This window comes from Thamnophis sirtalis, unplaced genomic scaffold, assembly GCF_051295495.1.
Source record: "Thamnophis sirtalis isolate CommonGarterSnake01/CBP01778 unplaced genomic scaffold, rThaSir2_p1.2 scaffold_6, whole genome shotgun sequence".
Lineage (NCBI taxonomy): Eukaryota > Metazoa > Chordata > Lepidosauria > Squamata > Natricidae > Thamnophis > Thamnophis sirtalis.
This window is the reverse complement of record NW_028261386.1, coordinates 81,151,851-81,172,851: the sequence shown is the minus strand read 5'-3', so window position 1 is coordinate 81,172,851 and position 21,001 is coordinate 81,151,851. Positions and strand designations below refer to the sequence as shown.

Genomic DNA, 21,001 nt, shown 5'->3' with positions numbered 1-21,001 from the left:
AACAACAGTTAACTTTCTGGATTGTGAATTAACTGTATTGACCATGAGGAACAAAACATGGAAGATTTATAGATCTCTAGAAAGGAACAGCATGTAACAAACCTGCGCTTAATAATCTTACAGAATATTGTTTGAGCCATGTTGAAATGGATCCTTTTCTAGTCCTATACTTTTTGACAGTTTTTTTCAGTTGTACAATTAAGTTTTTAAATATTTCAATAAAAAAATCAAACATTTAAAACCTTGCACCCATCTGCATTCTTATATATTGCCATTATTTTATTTGTGAACTATTGAGGTTTCTTAGGGATTTCAAAGTAGTAACAATAATGTTATATTTGTTGATTAAACAATAAGAAGTAAAAATGAATTTAAGTTCTATTCTGAAGATTCACATGTAATCAGAACACAGATAAACATTTTTAAAGTCTTTTTAAAAATAGGAGCTACTTATATTAAAGAAAAAAACTTTTTCACAGTTGAGAAAATAGATTTTAATATGTCAAGAGAATACAAATCCTTTGATAATATAGTATTTTTTATTCTGCAAGGGAAAAACTATTTGTCTGTCTGTCTGTCTGTCTGTCTATCTATCTATCATCTATCTATCTATCTATCTATCTATCTATCTATCTATCTATCTATCTATCTATCTATCTAACTATCTAACTATCTAACTATCTAACTATCTAACTATTTATCTTCTATCTATCATCTCCCTCCCCTCTCCCTCTCTCAACAACAATCCTATGAGGTGGGTGAGGCTGAGAGAGTTGGCCCAAAGTCACCCATCGGGCTCTCATGGCTAGATACGAACTCACAGTCTTTTGCTTTCTAGCTTGTTGCCTTAACCATAGACCAAAATGGCTCTACTACTAAAATATGCTATAGCAGTTATATTATTTTAGGATAGACTTTCTACAAACCTTAGATTTGCTGAGTGAAGATTTTTTTTCCCTAAGTTCAGAATACTGTCTTTCTGAAGCATTCATAATTGCTTCTACTTTGTTCATCCAACTTGTAAACTGCTGAACATCATCTTGGTAGCTTGTCCACTTGGAGAGAGCTCCTTCAAGCTGGCTGAAATGTTAAAAAGTAATACATATACTTAGTTCTGTATCATAATAATTCAATAATCAAATTCCCATTACATTATCAACAAATGGTTCTAGTTATTCTATAAATATTAAGAGTACCTATATTACGGATGTGCCATGCATTCATAAAAAGCACGCCACAGTAGAGAACTATTAAAGCAGCTGTGCTATTTGCAAGGCTCTTAAGAGTTAGTTTGAAATAATCTGGCTGTCCTGGCTGTCTCTATATGTCTATAAAAGCCCAGCTATTTCATTTAGCCGACATCCCCAAGAGTTTGGTCTTTTCATGAAATAGAATCTGTGGAATTGGGAGAAATACCTAAGGAAATTATCATACACAACAAGAAGGAGAAATGTATACCTAATCGCTGATCAACAACATTTGATTGTTGATAAATGTTGTTTGCCAATGTTTGAATTAGTATTTTTTGACAAAGAGAAAAGGAAAAAAGACTCTTAAACAGCTACTGTTTCTTACCATTGTTTGAAGGAATTTTAATATTGTATTACATTTCAACACAGCTGACACAATTATTCCCAAATAATTTTGGGAATATCTGAGATAGTCTTGAGAAACTCCCAGGGTCTTAGGATCATGCTTAAAAAACACTGACGTAGACTATTCTCTGTAATTTGTTATGCTGAAATTTCTATTGTGCATTTTATAAATTATTCCATACCCATATTGTGTTTTACCTTTTGCAGTGGATACACGTAGACAAGAGGGAAGCCCATGTGTCCTTAAGCATTTTCAGCTGTTGTTCAATCACAGATGTTCCTTCTACTGACGTGTTTTGCAAAACAGATTCTCCTCTTGTTACCACCATTTTCATTTGAATTTCCTTCTCTTGCCTTAATGAAAGGATTGCCTGAAAAGCAGAGACTCTGTTTCTATTCTTATGATCCTGTACCTTTTTTCCAATTATTTATATATATAGCTGTGTCCCATCTTTATTATTTGTAGCACTAGTAATAGCACTTAGATTTATATACTGCTTCATAGTGCTTTACAGGCCCTCTCTAAGTGATCTAGAGAATCAGCATATTGCCCCAACAAACTGGGTCCTCATTTTAGCAATCTCAGAAGAGTGGAAGGCTGAGTCAATCTTGAGCGTGGTGAGATTCGAACTGTCAAATTGCAGGTATGGCTAGCTGATGAGAGCTAAATAGCTTGAAATAGATCTATACTAGTCTCCCTTTATTTATTTATCAGCACAAATACAACATATCTCTATCTCTATCTCTATCTCTATCTATCTATCTATCTATCTATCTATCTATCTATCTATCTATCTATCTATCTATCTATCATCTATCATCTATCTATATAATATATATATCTAATACACACACACACACATAAATAGTGTCACAACCCCTGGTATGCCCCAATTATGGGAGGAAGCTAACTGCTTCCATCATCTGTCAATCAGCTCGTCACAAGAGTCCATCACGACAGAAACCCAACATTTTTACTGTTGCCTTTGTTATATTTGTGTTATATTTGTGCTGATAAATAAATAAAGGGAGACTAGTATAGATCTGTTTCAAGCTATTTAGCTCTCATCAGCTAGCCATACCCTTACTGGGATTCGAACCTGTGGTGTATTACATCTTAGGCAGACGTCTTAGCCATTAAGCCACAGGCCCTCCTCCTTATCAGCAGAAGCCAGGGAGGAAGGTATATATTTAGTGTCACAACCCCTGGTATGCCCCAATTATGGGAGGAAGCTAACTGCTTCCATCATCTGTCAATCGGCTCGTCACAAGAGTCCATCACAACAGAAACCCAACATTTTTACTGTTGCCTTTGTTATATTTGTGTTATATTTGTGCTGATAAATAAATAAAGGGAGACTAGTATAGATCTATTTCAAGCTATTCAGCTCTCATCAGCTTAGCTTAATGGCTAAGACATCTGCCTAAGATGTAATACACCACAGGTTCGAATCCCAGTAAGGGTATGGCTAGCTGATCTTCCCTGTGTGCATACATGTGCAGTGGGTGGTTGCTCTTCCGATTCCGGCACACATGTGCTCCAGGTTCACCAACACTGATATAGGAGATATAGATAGATAGATAGATAGATAGATAGATAGATAGATAGATAGATAGATAGATAGATAGACAGACAGACAGACAGACAGACAGACAGACAGACAGACAGACATAATTATATAATTTTATATAAACCATTTTAAACTATTAGAAAATATAATATAAATCAATGAATAAAAACATTTAGAATGGAAATCCTGATGTGTAGGATTCTTTGACATCTTATCTGCTTACCTCAAGCTTTGCCATTCTATTATCAAGGGCGTTTTTGTCTGCCGTGGGGCAGCAGTAAGATTCAAGCACCTGAATTGTATCTGCCATCCAGTCCTGAAGCTCCTTCAGTCCATGAGAGAACTGTTGGTGCTCTGCTACTATTCTGTCCATTCTGGAGACCTTTTCCTTAAATTCATACAGATGTTAACATTACCAACCATTCAGATAATCTATCATTCCACTAGAGTTGAAAAAAAAATCAGAAAGGGAAATCTCAGAAAACTAAGTTCAGAATGAGTAAAGGGGCAAAAATTTAACTGCCCCATTTTTCCTCCTCTGTGTTTCTCCAGGATTCACATATCACTTACAGCACTGAATCCAGAATTAAAATTTACTTGGAACTAGACTAAGGTACATGTTTGACATATCTAATGAATGTGGCTGGGTGATTCTTTTGATTATACTTTTTAAATCCTTCTTGCATTTATAAAAATCACATATGGCAACAAATTATGGATCTCAGTACAGATAATATTTTTTTAAAGTTACATATGCATTGATACACTTGCTAATTGTATAGTATGCACATTTTATTCAGTTCGATATACATTATTTATCAATGGCTGCCCCACACATGCCAGCAGAGTAGGCCTACCGCAGATCTCATTGGTCAAGGAATTCCAGTAGATGGAGTCCAGGAAAAGACCCTTTTCTGCTCTGGCTCCAGCCCTTTGGAACATCTTGTCTCCCCCCTGGGTGAGATCTACCCCAACCTCCTGAACTTCCACAAAGGCCTGAAGATCTGGCTCTGCCAGCTGGCCTGGGGCCCCAATGGAGAAGTATCACGCGGGAAGTGGCTGATGAACCATTAGTAGATCCCACATTTTCTCCTTCCCCATGAATACTTCCATATATATATATATATATATATATATATATATATATATATATATATATATATATATATATATATATATATATATATATATATATATATATATGTGTATGTATGTATGTATGTATGTATGTATGTATGTATGTATGTATGTATATGTATATGTATATGTATATGTATATGTATATGTATATGTATATGTATATGTATATGTATATGTATATGTATATATGGTTTTACTGTTTTTAATGTTGTAAGTTGTCCAGAGTTGCCTCATGGCCAGATGGACGGCAAATAAATGTAATAAATCAAATCAAATAAAATAAACATATATGAACAGAATGGTAAACTGATGACTCACCCAAGGTCTTCATTTTATAACCATTTAGGACAGGAGTCTTCAAACTTAGCAAATGTAAGACTTGTGGACTTCAACTCCCAGAATTCCTTAGCTAGTCATGCTGGCTGTGGAATTTTGGGAATTGAAGTCCCTAAGTCTTAAAGTTGCCAAGTTTGGAGACTCCTGATTTAGGAGAACATGCATTAAATGACCAGAGTGTGCTTCTTTCTTCTGCTGGTATTAGTTTAAAAATTCATAAAGTTCCTTTCTTATTAAATGATACCTGTGTGTATCCTATTTCTTAATATAATATTTTTCTTGATAAGGTATGTCTTCAACCATACTGGTTTTAAAATACTGATAGAAGCCATTTGATAAACAGATATGTGGCATTTCAGAAGGCAGGCTTTCATTTTTTACCAGATTTGTTGCATAAAAGCACATATAGGAGCATTACCTTTGTTAGGTTGCTCAGAGCAAGATAGAGAGATGATAGCTGAGAAACTCTGTGCACAAAGTTTTTGCTGGCAGCCTGTTCTTCCCAAAGCTGCTGAGCTTTTTCTTTTAATCTGCTGAGCTGAGGCTCATTATATTTTATTTCTTCAAGGACAGACTGCAAAGCATAAGCACATATTTGTTTAGTACTAGTGCAGGGAAAAAAGAGAGCAAGCAGCAAAGAAGATAGATGGATAGAAAAGGTCTGTTAAAGGACTTGGAAATGCTAAACCTTTCCTAATGATCAGTTTGTTGTGTGACAATGTGTGTTGCTTCTTTGGGGGAGGGGGATTAAATACCTTTCCTCCAAATAGTGCTTCAGTTTCAAGCAGTTTTTCAGCAATCTACTGTAATCACAATGTTTGTTAATGAACAGTAGGATAAAATGGCCATGACATAAACATATTAATCAAGATTATAAACATTGTGTGAAGCCTAGTCTGTTGTTATTGATCAACATTCTCTCCCACGTGTGCTATTTTGAGCCCCATATTTAACACTGGGATTATAAAGTCAAGAACTTAAAATTTGGGTTTCTCAAAGTGCTAAACATGAATAAGGCCACTTTTTCTTCTTTGATATTGCCTAGTCATTCTGTTACCATTTTCTCTTTGCCAAGAGTGAGGGATTCTTTTTTCAGCATCAGATTAAACATCCCCTTGCAGCAATGAAGACCATATCAGCACTGGATTGAATAGTTCTGGTGTTCAAAAAGATTTGAACTTTGAAATGAGATTTGCTAGATTTTTCCTCAACAGATAAAATGGTCTTTGGAAATGTTTTCAAGTGAAGATATGAATCAGTTTGTACATAAGATAAGAACATACAACCTAAAGAAACATTGTCAGACTAGGAGACCTGAACTCATTGATAGCCTCACACTATAATGAACAGGGACACACATTCAATTTTGCAGCTTCTAAGATTGTTGGACAAGCAGGCAGAAAAATAGCCAGAGAAGTGATTGAAGCCTGGGAAACAGGCTCCTCATCAGTCAACAGGAGTGCTGATTTACCACCAGCCTATCAAGTACTTAGAAGGCAAGGGCTGGGCAGTACAAGCAAATGACAGCTAACGACTTAAAAGCCAGCCATCAACACATCCCAATCAACATTTAAAAAGCAATTCACAACAGACATATACCACACACCGAATAGCACACACTCTGCTACAGAGAAGTTCCTTGAAGATGGGCTCCAGCATGAGTCCAAAAGCTTGGAAGAAAAAACCTCTGGTCCCAGTGACCCACCCAGATTGGATCCTGCAACTTCATCCTGGGACACATATATTTGCTTTCATTTATAAAAAACTATATTGGCCCCAAACATGTTTAAATAAATAGAGAGAGAATATCTTAATATTACCTGTAGATTCTGATGTTCTCTCCTTTTTGTGGAAAGGTCATGCAGATTATTATTGCTGCTTTGCACTATCTCTTTGGTTTTATTTAACCAGTCTTGAAGAGGTTCAGCACTTGTTTCGAAATCTTTCATCTGTACCTTTAAATTCTAGAGAAAAAAAATCAGGATAGGGAAAATTCATTGCAAGTCCATAATTTTGGATAAAATATTTTCACCATACAGTCCAGTATCCAGAAGCACTATTAAATCTAACATTGTCATGAATGGGATCTCTGTTCCAGATGAGATATTTCTTTGCTTAAAGAAAGAGAATCAACGTTCTGTACTGATTGACCCAAGCTATTGAAACAGAATATATGTAAGACTGTCTTTAAAGCTCATCCAGAATATTTAGTTAATTAAAAGATAAATGAGCTTGCCAGACATATGGAACATATCTTCCCAGTATTAATTGACTATATGGCCTCTCAGTCCTTTTCAAACATAATACAAGTTTTGGTTACTAATTTGTAAGGTTTGGGATTTGAGAATCTATCTGCCTCTTTTAGAGATTCTCCTTTGTATTTTCCGAAATGTAATTATGTTAAAAGTAATCAAAAGCAAAATGGCTTTTTAAAACTTTATAAAAGGTCGAGAGAAAAGAGGTATAGATAAAAGGTAAGGTCCATCATTTAGGCTTAATATAGAATTAAGTGCAAGTACATTTAGAAGGAAAAGTTAAAAAAATGGTTTCAACTTATTGATTTCTTTGGTAATTGATCTCATACCTCTAAAGTTGTTTCCTTTTGGTGCAGTGTGGAAATAAATTTCTTCCAGTCCTCTTTAGCTGAAGCAATTTTGGTCTGAATGGATTTAACTTTTTCTTTAGGTAATATAGAACTTAACAGTTCTCCTTTGGATACCACTAAATTTAACTTATGTTGACCAGTCTCAGTTTCAGATAAGAATTCCTAAGCCAAAATGCACACATATATAGACTAATGATAAAAGTAGTAAGCAATATGTATAAACACAACATTTTCTAAAGCTAACCAAAAAAAACCTGTAATTTATGTTGCTCGTGTAACCTTTTAGACCTAAGATGTAGAATGTTTCTCTCCAATTATTGAGTCGAGAGAATATCTAACATCTAATACTTTCCTTCTAAAAATTATTTTAATTACCTTATTAAGTCAATATTCTATCAATAGAAATCTCCATTCTGCTTAATTCCCTTTACTGCATTTATTAATAAACATACATAAAGACAATTTGGTTGTATCATTATTGCACAATACATATGAAAAAATGTTTTGGATTCAAAGCCAAGTCTTGTCCAGATAATATTTCTGTACTGGCTGAGAAATGGAAAAAGATAGAACACATATATTCCTCCAATTTGTATATTTGTACATTGCTCATATACAAACATAAATAAATACTGGGTTCTCAGTGATTCTGTGTGTGTCTATTTTGTAAGTTATAAATAGTCTGACTGTGAGGAGGAAAAAGCACATTAAAAAAAATCTTTTATATAATCAACACTTACAGAATCATGGTTATGCAGAATAGTACTTAAGGACTAGGAATAAAATATTAGTATTTGTAATGTGAACCAGATAGCTCCACAAAATGTAAGTAATTTGGTAACTCGCAAAACACAGGTATACATAATTTCAAAAATGAATCCCATTTTTCACTTGTTTTTTCTCATGGAGAGAATTGTTAAGTTTTACTACAGGCATAGCAATTTCCCAAAGTAAAGTACAGGTAGTCCTCGACATATGACCACAATTGAGCCCAACATTTCTGTTGTTTAGCGAGATATTTGTTAAGTGAATTTTGCCCATTTTACGACTATTCTTGCCAATTGTTAAGCGAATCACTGCAATTGTTAAGTTACTGACATGGTTGTTAAGTGAATTTGACTTTCCCATTGACTTTGCTTGTCAGAAGGCTACAAAAGCTGATCACATGATCCCAGGACTCTCTCATAAATATGAACCAGTTTCCAAGCATCTGAATTTTGATCCCATGACCAAGGAGATACTATAAAAGTCATGTGAAAAATGGTCATAAGTATCTTTTTTCAGTGCCATTGTAACTTTGAACAGTCACTAAATGAACTGTTGCAAGTCAAAAACTACCTGCAAACCCTAACTATGACATTTAGTGAAAGCAATCCAATTTCATAAGCACTACTTCAAGACTAGTTTGTTTCCACTAAACATAATTCAAGTTAGCCACAATTTTTCTGTATTCATGTAACATGACAAGTTATGTTCTATCTACAAGGGTAGTCAACCTTTTTATATCTACTGCCCACTTTTGTATCTCTGTTAGTAGTAAAACTTTCTAACCGCCTACCGGTTCCACAGTGATGGTGATTTATAAAGTAGGGAAGTAACTTTACTTTATAAAATTTATAAAGCAGAGTTACAGCAAACCCCTACCGCCCACCATGAAAGCTGGAATGCCCTCTAGTGGGCAGTAGAGACCAGGTTGACTACCACTGATCTACAATGAAAGTGCAATCATTTGACTTCCTCAAATGTTACTTCAAAGTGGGAAACAGGGAAAACAACCAGCAATACATCTGAATAGAAGCATTTTAATTGGATAATACTATGGAAAATATTTTTTTGCTAAGGAGTATATCATGGTTTTAGTTCCAGATTCCATTTTAAGTACATTTTATTAATGCTCTGAAATCGCTAGATTGAATTTGAAGAATTACCTGTATTTTCTGTATGTTAGCTGTAACATCACTGATATTTTGAGGCACATCAAAACATTTGGCAGTAGTGATTTTGGAATTGACCAGCCATTGCTGAAAATCTCTGAAGACTGCCCTGAATCTCTGTTGTAAGGCCTGCTCTTTACTTTGGCATCCCTTTGAAGCTTGCAGGCAAAGACTTCAGGTACCATGTTAGACAAATGGAAATATAGATTTGGGTTATATTAGGAGGAAAGGAGTGGCTACAACTTTTCACATGATGCACCAAGGAATGGCCTTTCAAGTAAGAGTGATGAATAATGAAAAAATGACGTCTGACATGGCTAACAAAATGAAAGTACTTTCTTTAAAAACTGCTTATATTTCACAAGGCTACCAAATTTTAAAAGTTGTGAATGTTTTTATTTTGAATGCCATAAGATTTTGTAAAATACACCAATTTTAAGAGAGAGGGTGGGGAGAGAGATTGATTTTAGGCAGACAGACAGCTATAGGTAGATTCTGTAGATAGGTAGGTAGGTAGGTAGGTAGGTAGGTAGGTAGATAGATAGATAGATAGATAGATAGATAGATAGATAGATAGATAGATAGATAGATAGATGGATGATACACATGGGGCATAAATTTATAGTACCTGTATTGCTTACCCCCTGATTTATATGGTGGTTCTCAAAAACTTTCACTAACATTGTAATGATCCAAGGAAAAAAGTTCACTATACTACATTAAATTTCATCCTAATGATTATGTTGGCCGAGGGATTTTGAGAGTTGTACTTATCTTAAGGTTATCAGGTTGAGAAAAGGTGATATATGAACTTGATATTATATCAATATCCTAAGCTATTTATATAAAAGATCTATATAGGGGCTTCATGAGCTAAATCATAACAAAATAGTGTCCCCTACATTGGCATCTGTTAGCTCAAAGAGAGATTCATTTTATTTTGTACTGGTGTAATATTTTAATTTGCTTTGAAACACATTTAAACAGTAATTACAGTATAGAAAAAGCTTCACAATGTAGGTGGGAAAAAGGATAACCTTCTATTGGAAGCCCTTGATTTAAAACCACAATTCTGTGGCTAAGAAAGGTGGTCATTAAGTGAGTTGCACCTGATTTTACAACCTTTATGCTGTGGTCATTAAGTGAGTCATCATAGTCATAAAGTGAATTGTGCAGACGTCAAAACTAATTCAGCTTTCTCCATTGATTTTGCTTGTCAGAAGCCGGGTGAGAAAGTTGAAAATGTAATCCTGGATGCTGCATCCATCATAAATACATGCCAGTTGACAAACACCTGAATTTGATTATGTGACCATGGGAGTTGCAATAGTTGTAAGTACAATAAAAAGTCATAAGTCACTTTTTAAAGTGCTGTTCAAACTGTTTAAACAGTCACTAAACCTACAGTCATAAATCAAGAACTTCCTATATGGAAGATGGAAACTTACCTATTATATTCTTTAAATAACTGGGAAATCTTTGCAGAATAGGTACTCAAATCATTGGAAAACCGGCAAAGATCATTTAACTGAGTCTTAATATCATCATTAATAGACTCTGCCTTTGTTAGGGCATCCAGAGTTTCCTTTATAAAACAAAATCATAATGAAAGGTTATAAGATAGCATAAAAGAATGCTTTATAAACTGCGTTTTAACAAACAGTTCGATTAACCATGAAATCTACTATGAGAATGGACTTTATATAGACTACAGTGACATATATATATATAATCTTTTTGCATATATTCCAGTCAATGTTAAGAGGAAAAATTAATATCACATTTTGTTGTGAAAGAATAAATTCATGAATTGATTAATTAATTAAATGTTCGGCTGATTGATCAGTGGAATCAGGTTGAAAGTATGGAGGTAGCCAATTAGCTCCAGTGGTTAAGGCATCAGGTTAGAAACCAGGAGCATAAGTCCTGCATTAGGGACAAAAATTCTAGTCCTGCATTAGGGACAAAAACTGGTCAGGTGACCTTGGGCCAGTCACTCTCTGTCAGCCCAATCTACCTCACATGTATAGGAGGAAGGGGAGAAGGAGGGAGTATTAGATGTTTGTCACCTTGAGTTATTTACAAAGTAATGAAAGTAATTATTCAAAGGTTCAATAAACCTTCTCAATCAAAAGAAAGTTAAAATAAAGTCAAACTCTACCCTTCTAAGCATTTTTAAAATCAAATAATAATCCTGGAATATGTTAAATAAAAATAATAAATCACAATTTCCTTCTACTGGCCATATGTACACATGATAAATGCTGTAAGAAATTACAAATGGTATCCATAATTTAAAACAATGTTGACATTCTCTTCTTGGAAAGACAACACTTTTAAGGAAGATTTTTTTTAAAAGGAAAACATTGTAACTGCATAACTTGAAGCTTCTCACAGCTTTTTGTATTGTTTTCACCTCCTTCCTCATCCATTGCCAATTATCTTTAGGCAACTTGAAATGAAATCTCATGGTTTTAAAACTGGTCAATTGGAAAGAAGTAATGGAATAAATTAGCCTGGACAAAAAATAAGATTTAATCATAGTTTTCCATCTTTCATCAAAAACATGTTGCTCCACGTCCTCTCCATGTGATGTGTCCCCCATTCTAAAATGAAGGCCTCTCTCTTCTGCACCCATGAAATTAGGGAAGCTCTTACTGAATCAATGTTTTAAATGAAATAGAAATTGTTTTAATCATATAAATTGTTTAGGAACTTGTGACGTAGCCAAATATTTCCCAATATTTTATTTTATCATTATAGGTTAGCTTGATGCCAAATTTGCTTTCACAGATAATCCTCAACTTACGACCACAACTGAACCCAGAACTTCTTTTCCTAAGCAAGGCAGTTAGGTGGGTTGCATCCCATTTTTTGACCTTTTTGCTACAATTGTTAAGCAAATTGCCACAATGGTTAAATTGCACTGTATGACATACAGCAAGTGAATCTGGCTTTCCTCATTGACTTTGCTAATCAGAAGCCAACTGAGAAGGTTACAAATGAAGATCACATGACCCCGGGACACAGCAACCATCCTAAATACATGCCAGTTGTCAAGCACCCAAAGTTTGATCATGTGACTATAGGGATGCTGCAACAGTCATAAGTGTGAGAACTGATCATTAGTCACTTATTTCAGTGCTTTGAATGTAATATAATTTTTCTCCCTAAGGAGAGGAAAATTTCACTTTATTTGTCATTGGCTGGGTGCTCTCACACTTTAATTCCAAAGTGACAGGATAGTGTATAAAAGTCTTATTTCTCTTTGAACTACAGTTTCTCTAGCAGTGTTCAACATTCTTACAATACTTCCTGGTGCTTAGTTTAAATTCCAAAGGAGTGTAGGGAATGTTTCTTATGGGCAGGAAGCAGGGACAGTGAGGGCAGTTGTAGAATTTGGAAAAACAAAGAGCACCCATTGCTATTCCACAAAAGCCAAGCAAACTAGTAGAATATATTTTAAATTACACTATGACTTACAAAAGAAGCCTTTTTTCACCATACAAAAAGACTTATGCACACCACTGAGGAAAGCATCTTGGAAAACCAAGTTAAGTAGCCTTCTATAAACTTATTTCTGCTTCTGCTCAGAGGCTCCACTTTTTCAGTTTTTAAAAGAGCAATGAAATGCAGTGTGAATACACACAGGAAGCTGTGAAATAATCCCACAACATTAGTAACATCCTGCAGTTTTATATGCAAACGCAGGTGTTTTAAAATTGTAATGACGAATAGATGCATCTGAAATTTTGAAGACATTCTGGATGCATTCACAAAGTGGTTACTCTAAGAGATAGAAACAATTATGAAGCACCCATTTCTCCCAACATGACCAGGCCGGAATGCTCATTTCTATTTTCTTCCTTTTCTGGATAGGTGTACAGTATAAAATAATGACTCATTATTTTTATTTTTGTGAATAGCTTATGAGAGCTTATGGGAATCAGAGGGGATTTTTTGGGGGGTGGGGTGGGGTATGGCAATAAAGATGCTACAGTACTAGAATAGCATAGAATAATAGAGTTGGAAGGGACCTTGGAGGTCTTCTAGTCCAAACCCGCCTAGGCAGGAAACCCTACACCACTTCAGATAAATGGTATCCAACATCTTCTTAAAAACTTCCAATGTTGGAGCATTCACAGCTTCTGGAGGCAAGCTGTTCCATTGATTAATTGTTCTAATTGTCAGGAAATTTCTCCTCAGTTCTAAGTTGCTTCTCTTCTTGATTAGTTTCTACCCAGAAGCTGGCACATTTTGCTTTGAAACATTCTAGTTTCTGAAACTAAAATACATGCAACAAAAAAAGTAAAAATGTATAGTAGGTGGAACAAGCACAAAGTATGTTCCCTCCTTTGGATTCGAGGCTGGAGAGTTTGTGCCAGTGCAGTGCTGCAATATATTAACTTTTCGGCCGAGAAAGCATTTAAAGTTCACGTTTTGCAGTTCTTGTGTTCTGCACTGTTTTTGTTTGAATGAGAACTCTCTTCTGGCCATTAGCAACTTCTCTTTCCTCCCACTGAACCCCTCCGCAACACACACATGCACAATCAAAGTGTAGGACAGTCTCAAAAAGAAAGAAAGCAGTTTACCTTTTCTCGATGCCAGCATTCAACCAGCTCTTGGTCTGTGTGCTTACTGTCTAGAGAGGTCAGGCCTTCAGACCAGGTTGCAAGCAAAGTGCTGAAGTGTTTCAAGGCCTTTTCCAGAAGAACAGCCTGGGCTGAAAACTCCTGCTCTGACCTGGCCATCTGACTCTCCAGTTCCTGCAGCCTGTTTCGGGACTGGAAAGCATTCTCCTCCCACTGCTTCCAGTCGGACTGGAGAGCCTGCATTTCAGCGTCCATGTCTTTGCCCCCTTGAACGCTTGTGTTCTTTTTCACAGCGGGAGCCAGTGTTTCGATCCTGTGGAGGCGACCCTCACCAGTGTGTCTGGAATCTATCAGCTCCTGCAATGGAATATCACCATGGTAACTGAAATGGACGGGATCCACTTCAGCCGAACAAGCAAAATGCAGCATTTCACAGAGCTGTGAACTGCTCATTCCACAACCGCTGGCAGTTTCACCAAAAGTGTGTGCAAGCCGGGCTAAAATGTAAGGGAAAAGTAAAACAGAAGCACAGGCAGAAACAAAACAGAGCCAAACCACGTCTAAACGAACAACAATCAACTTTAAAATATACTTAAGTATCCAAAGGGGTGGTGGTAACATTTTCTGAGAAGTGCAGTACTGAGTTGGATTTTATTAAAATAAACAAGGTATCTGGTTGCTTTTAGAAGTGTCCTCAGCTTAACTGAAAAGTTTTGAGCTATAAGTTCAGAAGAAGCAATGAGAGATATAGTAAAAATATTTAAGCAAGTCTGTCTACAATTTAGCATCATTATTTGAATGAGAAAAATGTTCTTATATACTTATACTTACTATACAAAGTAATACTTTGTTTTAGGTATTAGATAAAGTGCCAACATTGCTACAAAATGCTACATGGCATATAAACTGGATTTGGGAAGAAGAGTTGTTTCACAATTTTTTCTGTATTGCTTTATAATTGCCATTTTGATTTACTTAATAATCACTGTTTACCTGCAGAGGTAGTCTTTATAAATATAATTAGAACCATGTGCTCAGCTGAATATTTTTAAAAAAAGTTGGATTTAATGATGATTTTCTATGAATAAAGAAGTCCTTCCATCTACAGATAGTCCTCAACTTACCGCTACAACTGGGACCAGAATTTGCATTGCTAACCAAGACAATTGTTAAGTGAGTCATCCCTGATTTTATGACCTTTTTTGCCATGGTTGTGAAGCGAATCACTGCAGTTGTTAAGTGAATCATATAATTGTTAAATGAATTCACTTTCCCCCATCGACTTTGCTTGTCAGAACTGACTGGGAAGATTGCAAATTATGATTACCTAACCCTGGGACGCTGCAACTGTCATAAATTCATGCCGGGTGCCTAGCAGTCAGATTTGTTCATGTAACTGTAGGGATGCTATGATAGTTACAAGTGTGAGGAGCAGTCATTTCTTTCAGTGCCATTGTAACTTTGCACGGTCCCTAAATCAATGGCTGTAAGTTAAGGATTAACTGTATAGAAGATTTTTCATCTAATAGAGAAATCAAACTGGCAAAATAAAAGCATTTTTTTTTTTTACAAAAGTCCCCTCCTTCTTGTTCCTGTGGAAACTATTATTGAAAGAAAGAGAACAAGAGAATGTCTTCCATTCTGCTGCAGGAAGACAGTCAGAGGAACTAAAAAGTGTCCAATCTGGTTCTAAAGAAATTAGAGGTTTCTTTTTTAATAATTAGTGTTAGATATTCCCCTGCTGACAGACTGAAAGAGGTTTCCACTAAGGTCCTCTATTCCGGCGGGAACAGAGGTTGAATCTCATTGGTCAAGTGGTCTGACAGATCTGTTTAAAAAGGGATGCTGCCCGACCATTCCTCAGCCAGGTGTTTACTTGACTTGCAATAAAGAGCTGTTGTTTACTGAAGCCCTTGTGCCTCCTTTATCCGATCCAACAATTAAAGTTCATTATGTGAACTTCTTAACACACATGTACAAAAGTTAATAACAAAACTACAAAACATTTTCTCACATTGATTTTGGCTAATTTTTTCTGTATGGCAGACAAATCTCCTGATGTGTCCGACCAGCGGTGAAGCTCTTCTTTTGCTGAATGAAGCCAATCAGAAAATTCATGCACTGCATCAAGGTATAACAAATGGTCTTTTACAATATCTTCAGCTATTTTCATTTTTTCCTGTAAATCAAAAAGAGACTGTTCAAAACCGAGTTTAAGGAATTGAAACAATTCTTGATGCAATCAACCCAGGTTTGTTTATTTGAATATAGTGTGAAGAGCACCATTATGTTTGCCTAATTATATTGTTGGCTAAAAGTCACTATGCACTTTCCCCTTTGTTTGTTATATTTTAGTTGTTTTCATGACTTTGACCCTACTTGTTTTATTTTGGGTGATATGTTGGATTTTTGTCAATTTTTTCTATGACATCTCTAGTTCATCTCTAGTTTTATTTCAAATCAGAGATCAGGACCACACTAATTTATGTTTAACTTCAATTACAAATGACTGGATTGAATCAGTAAGTTCAGCTGATTTTTTTAAAAGCACAATACAGTTTAGCATAAAGTGGGAATCCTGTCAGATTCATTGGACCTGTTTTGTAATTCATGTAATTGTGTTGACAATATAATTATATTAACATACATTTTAACCTTTAAATCCACTTGATTAACACTTCTGTAATTCTGGGTGGCCTACATATTACAAAATCTTCACCTTGGCAATTGTTGCAATATTTGTGAATTGTGTTTTCAATTCCTCTTGAGCAGTTTCTCCAAAAGAATCGTCCTGTGTTTTCTCGTGCAGTTCTCTGGCTTTTACTATGAGCTGGTGTAGATCATTAGAACGTGCTTCCACTTCTGAAACAATAGCTTGGAAGCAATCCAGCTGGGAGAATTTCTCTTTCAGTCCATTCTGAGGTTCCAAAGGCTCTTTCAATTTGTGATCTATTGAATCCAACCACTGGTCCAACTGACTTTTCTTCTCCAGGTGGCAATTCCACTGATTTATCACAAACTCGAGCAAGCTTAATGTAACAGAAACACAGAAATCAAAATATGAAAGGTTCTTAGGGAAATAAATTGAGTTTAAACAACAAGAATGTTGCAAAATGGTTGCCCCGGTATGAATGTCTGTTTGTAGATAAGGACTCATAAGGAGTATGGGGGAAGGAAGAAAATGATTCCCAAATGATTCAGGATTGAAAGGGAGGTTAATAAATCTTTCTGCATATTTTATATAAAATAGTGCCTTCCCTCCCTTCCTTCTTTTCTTTTTTTTAACAACATTTCTGTTGGGGGAGGGGAGGGGGTGAAAACTAATGTTGTCATTTCTTTAATTCAGTGCTGGATCTGAGTTTTTCCAGGAGCTCTTTGTGTTTCACATTATACTTTTGAAAAGGTCATAATTTCCCCTAATGAGGAGGAAAGTGTAGTCAAATGAAAAAGTGACAGGAAAACTTCCTTTTATGAATTTCCCCCTTATCATTAATCTTGGATTCTGAGCAATTCATTATTATTTCATAAAGTGTCCTCTGAATGGGGGGAAAATATCAGAATGAAAAGCAGCAACATAAAGGTTTACCTTTGACAGCTCACAGAGGTGCTGACAATGCTGCCCCAGAGGTCTCTTAATCTTTGCAGCTGGCTCTGAATCACCTTCTGTCCCTCTTCATTACTTGTCTTAAGGGCTTGTTCAGCTTTGCCAATGGCCATGTTCAGCTTGACCTCTCCTTCTCCTTTCATTAATAGGATTTCCTAGGACACCAAAGTCAACACTTTACAGAGAAAAGGAATACCTCTTTTGCATTGTTTTACCTGTTCTGCAGTATGACAAATGCAAAAGTTTTTATCCATGTAGCTTTTTCCATGGGAAATATAGTAACCTAGATTTTGCTTCCTGTTGACTGTACCTTGTAGGATTATCATTATAAAATTATGTAGTTATTTGCTATTATCACTTAGTAGTGATCTTGAAACAATATTTTGGGAATAGATGGGTTTTTGGTAATAAAAACTCATGGATATTTTCTTGTTTGAAAAACAATATTGGATTGACATTTTACCACTGATGATTGTCATCATTTCCGATGATCATAATCATTTCATGATGACATTTACATTTCTCTGGTGCTAAAATGATGCCATTTTTACTCTTTAAAAATGTTCCATATTAACTTTTATCCAGATATAACAAGACTGAAAATAAAAGTAAATATAAAGGGCAAAGTAGAAAATCTGATGGAAATATAATTTAACTACCTTGTTTGTTTATTTCTTGCCTTTAAGTCAAGGTGGTGAACATATTCAACACACCTTCCTCCTCCTATTTTTCCCATAGCAATAACCATGTGGGTGAGTTGGACTGAGAGACGATGACTGGCCCAAGGTCATCTAGCAGACTTGCATGTCTGGTTCTGGCTGGTCAATCACTGATTCTGGGAAACAGTGTCAGTTTTATCTAAACTTTAGTCAAAATGTAATTAGACAAAAGTTCTTTAAAGTCAGTTCTTCTATGCTATTGCCATTTTACCTGGATTTGGAGGTGTCGTTTCTCCAAGGTCACTTTGTCCCCAAGGGTGCCCTCAGCACAGCTGAGTTTTCCTTGAACATCCTTCACCCAGGTCCACATATCCTGCAGAGCTTCTTCCAAAGTCTGGTGATCTTGGAGAGCTATCTGAGAGAGCCGCAGCTTCTCCTTTACTTCCTTGATTAAATTCTGATAGGCAGAAAATTGCTGAGAAGCCAGACGAACCTCCATTCCAGTACTGTAGTCTTTCTCACTTAAAAACTGTGCCTTTTGAGAGAGTTTATTAAAGGATTCTCTAAACAAAAAAAATGTAAAATGTAAAAAAATAACTGAGTTATAAATCCATCTATAAATATGTAATTTTGAATACATACAGACAAACCATGCTATTGCAGAATATAGTTCAGATATGAAAGCTATTAGATTCACACAAAAAATAAAATCACAATCATTACAATCATAAAAATTTGGAACTAGAAGATGTTAAATTCTATTCCTAATCCTTAATATGAGCACTGACTCTCAGGTAACTTAAATTACTACCTTGCTGTTTTATTTGATGTGATTAATTAAGAGCAACAATATAAGCACTATATCAGTCAGTTGTAATGAATCCAGCTGAAAAAGTGGCAATCTGTGCTTTAAATGTGCATTATGAAGTCATCCTTTTTTAGAGATTCTATGAAAAACTGGTATAAATATTGCATGCCTCACATTCAAGTATGTGAACTATTTTCATTTATTTCTCAGTAGAAAAATGTGAATTGTCCCTTATAAAATAGTTCATTATTAGAACCAAATTCAAACCCCTGTTATTTATTGAATTCTGTGAATATTGAAGTTTGCAGAGCTGTAGTTTTCTGCAGCTGTACTTCAGAACAGCCAAAATACACAAACAAAATGTAGGGTAATTGTTATAATCTTATGGCTTATAAAAAAATAATTAGTTAATAAATATGCATATATACCTTGCAAGCAAAAGTTCTTCCAAAAAGGCTTCTACCTTCTGTACCTCGTCTTTCTTATCTGGGATGTGTTGTTTGTGTTCTCCTAGAGCTTCTGTGTTTATCCTTTCTTCCTTTTCATGAAGCCATAAACTCCAGCTCTTGCACTGGTCCTCAAAACTGTAATAAAACAAGCAAATAAAACAACACCACTATTGTTGGTTAACAGCAAGATGCAACATGCAGCCACTTCATCTAGATGTATTATTCTGATGTTTTGAACAGCCCTGACAAAAAAAAATACTTCTCTATAGCTGTAAGTATTCTAAAAATACTTAGCAAGTATCTAAATATGGCAAAGCAAAACATGAGAATTATTGTAACTTTGGAACTTCACCAATTCTAAACTGGCACAGTGTGCATTTATTATCGCAGTCAAGGAAAAAACTGAAGACACTGCAAAGATTGTTTCCAAAACATTCAAGCAATTAATGATAATTAATTCAATCCCTATAATGATAATTATAGGGACATGGTGGCTCAGTGGCTAAGGGACATGGTGGCTCAGTGGCTAAGACGCTGAGCTTGTCGATCATAAAGGTCAGACGTTTGGTGGTTTGAATCCCTAGGACCGTGTAACGGTGTGAGCTCTTGTTACTTGTCCAAGCTTCTGCCAACCTAGTAGTTCAAAAGCATGCAAAAATGAAAGTAGAACATATAGTAACCACCTTTGGTGGGAAGGTAACAACGTTCTGTTATGGTCTCCATGGTCATGTGGCCGGCATTTAGTCATGTCAGCCACATGACCGCGGAGACATCTTCGGACAGTGCTGGCTCTTCGGCTTTGAAATGAAGATTAGCACCGCTCCCTAGAGTTGGGAATAACTAGCACATATGTGCAAGGGGAACCTTTACCTTTATAATAATTATGTGAGCAGCAAAGTAGGTCCATTACACTTCTGTTGAATTGAATTGAATTGAATAGAATAGGTTTATTTATAGGCCGCCCTTTTCCCTGAGGGGACTCAGGGCGGCTAACAACTTATAGGGAGGGGGATACAGACAGTAACATATAACATAACACATAATTAAAAAGTAAACAACATTCATCCAACATTCGGGTGGGGGTGGGTCAGATCTTTACCCCCAGGCCTGGCAGGATAGCCAGTTCTTGAGGGCTGCGCGGAAGGTCTGAAGGGTGGTGAGGGTACGAATCTCCACGGGGAGATCGTTCCAGAGGGTCGGAGCTGCCACTGAAAAGGCTCTCCTCCGCGTAGTAGCCAGCTTCCTCTACTACAAATCACCAACAGCCCTGTCTCCCTCCTCCAGTGCATTTGATGGGTGGAATGCTCTAACTAGGGTTCATACAGAGATTCTGTAAAGTGGGAGCTTCCTTTCCAAATAGCAGATGCAAGAAAGATAGCAATATATCTCACTTAGAAAGCAACTTTCTAAGTGTTTCTGATCAATACTACCTTCTCTCACAGATCAATTATTTTAGTGAAAATATTACCTTCTAAATCACTATTAGAAACCAAAAAATGTAATAATAAATCTTATAGAACATTCACACTGCCGTTGTGTTGGCCATTATTTCCTTTTTTTTCCAATTGTATCATAAAACTACAAATCAAGAGGGCCAGACAGAAATAGTAGAATGAATGCACAGTATTTACTGAGATTATTTTGTATTTTTTCCATTTAATTTAGGTATAACATAAGGAACATATCTATATACTACATAAAATATGGC

The 21,001-nt window shown here is 35.8% G+C and overlaps 1 protein-coding gene across 3 annotated transcripts in view; it reads right to left on the bottom strand.

Moving 5' to 3' along the window:
* SYNE1 (spectrin repeat containing nuclear envelope protein 1) overlaps positions 1 to 21,001 on the bottom strand; it is a 373,011-nt gene that overhangs the window by 183,478 nt on the left and 168,532 nt on the right. For all 3 annotated transcript variants that reach the window (XM_087718281.1, XM_087718279.1, XM_087718280.1), the window contains exons 49-62: positions 19,273 to 19,428; positions 18,308 to 18,599; positions 17,360 to 17,532; positions 16,493 to 16,802; positions 15,788 to 15,952; positions 13,774 to 14,130; positions 10,630 to 10,766; positions 9,176 to 9,353; positions 7,227 to 7,409; positions 6,463 to 6,606; positions 5,061 to 5,216; positions 3,390 to 3,554; positions 1,794 to 1,966; positions 927 to 1,080 (exon numbers count right to left, since the gene is read on the bottom strand). In XM_087718281.1, coding sequence (XP_087574407.1) covers positions 927 to 1,080; positions 1,794 to 1,966; positions 3,390 to 3,554; positions 5,061 to 5,216; positions 6,463 to 6,606; positions 7,227 to 7,409; positions 9,176 to 9,353; positions 10,630 to 10,766; positions 13,774 to 14,130; positions 15,788 to 15,952; positions 16,493 to 16,802; positions 17,360 to 17,532; positions 18,308 to 18,599; positions 19,273 to 19,428 — 2,743 coding nt within the window. The remainder of the gene's footprint in view (positions 1 to 926; positions 1,081 to 1,793; positions 1,967 to 3,389; positions 3,555 to 5,060; positions 5,217 to 6,462; positions 6,607 to 7,226; positions 7,410 to 9,175; positions 9,354 to 10,629; positions 10,767 to 13,773; positions 14,131 to 15,787; positions 15,953 to 16,492; positions 16,803 to 17,359; positions 17,533 to 18,307; positions 18,600 to 19,272; positions 19,429 to 21,001) is intronic.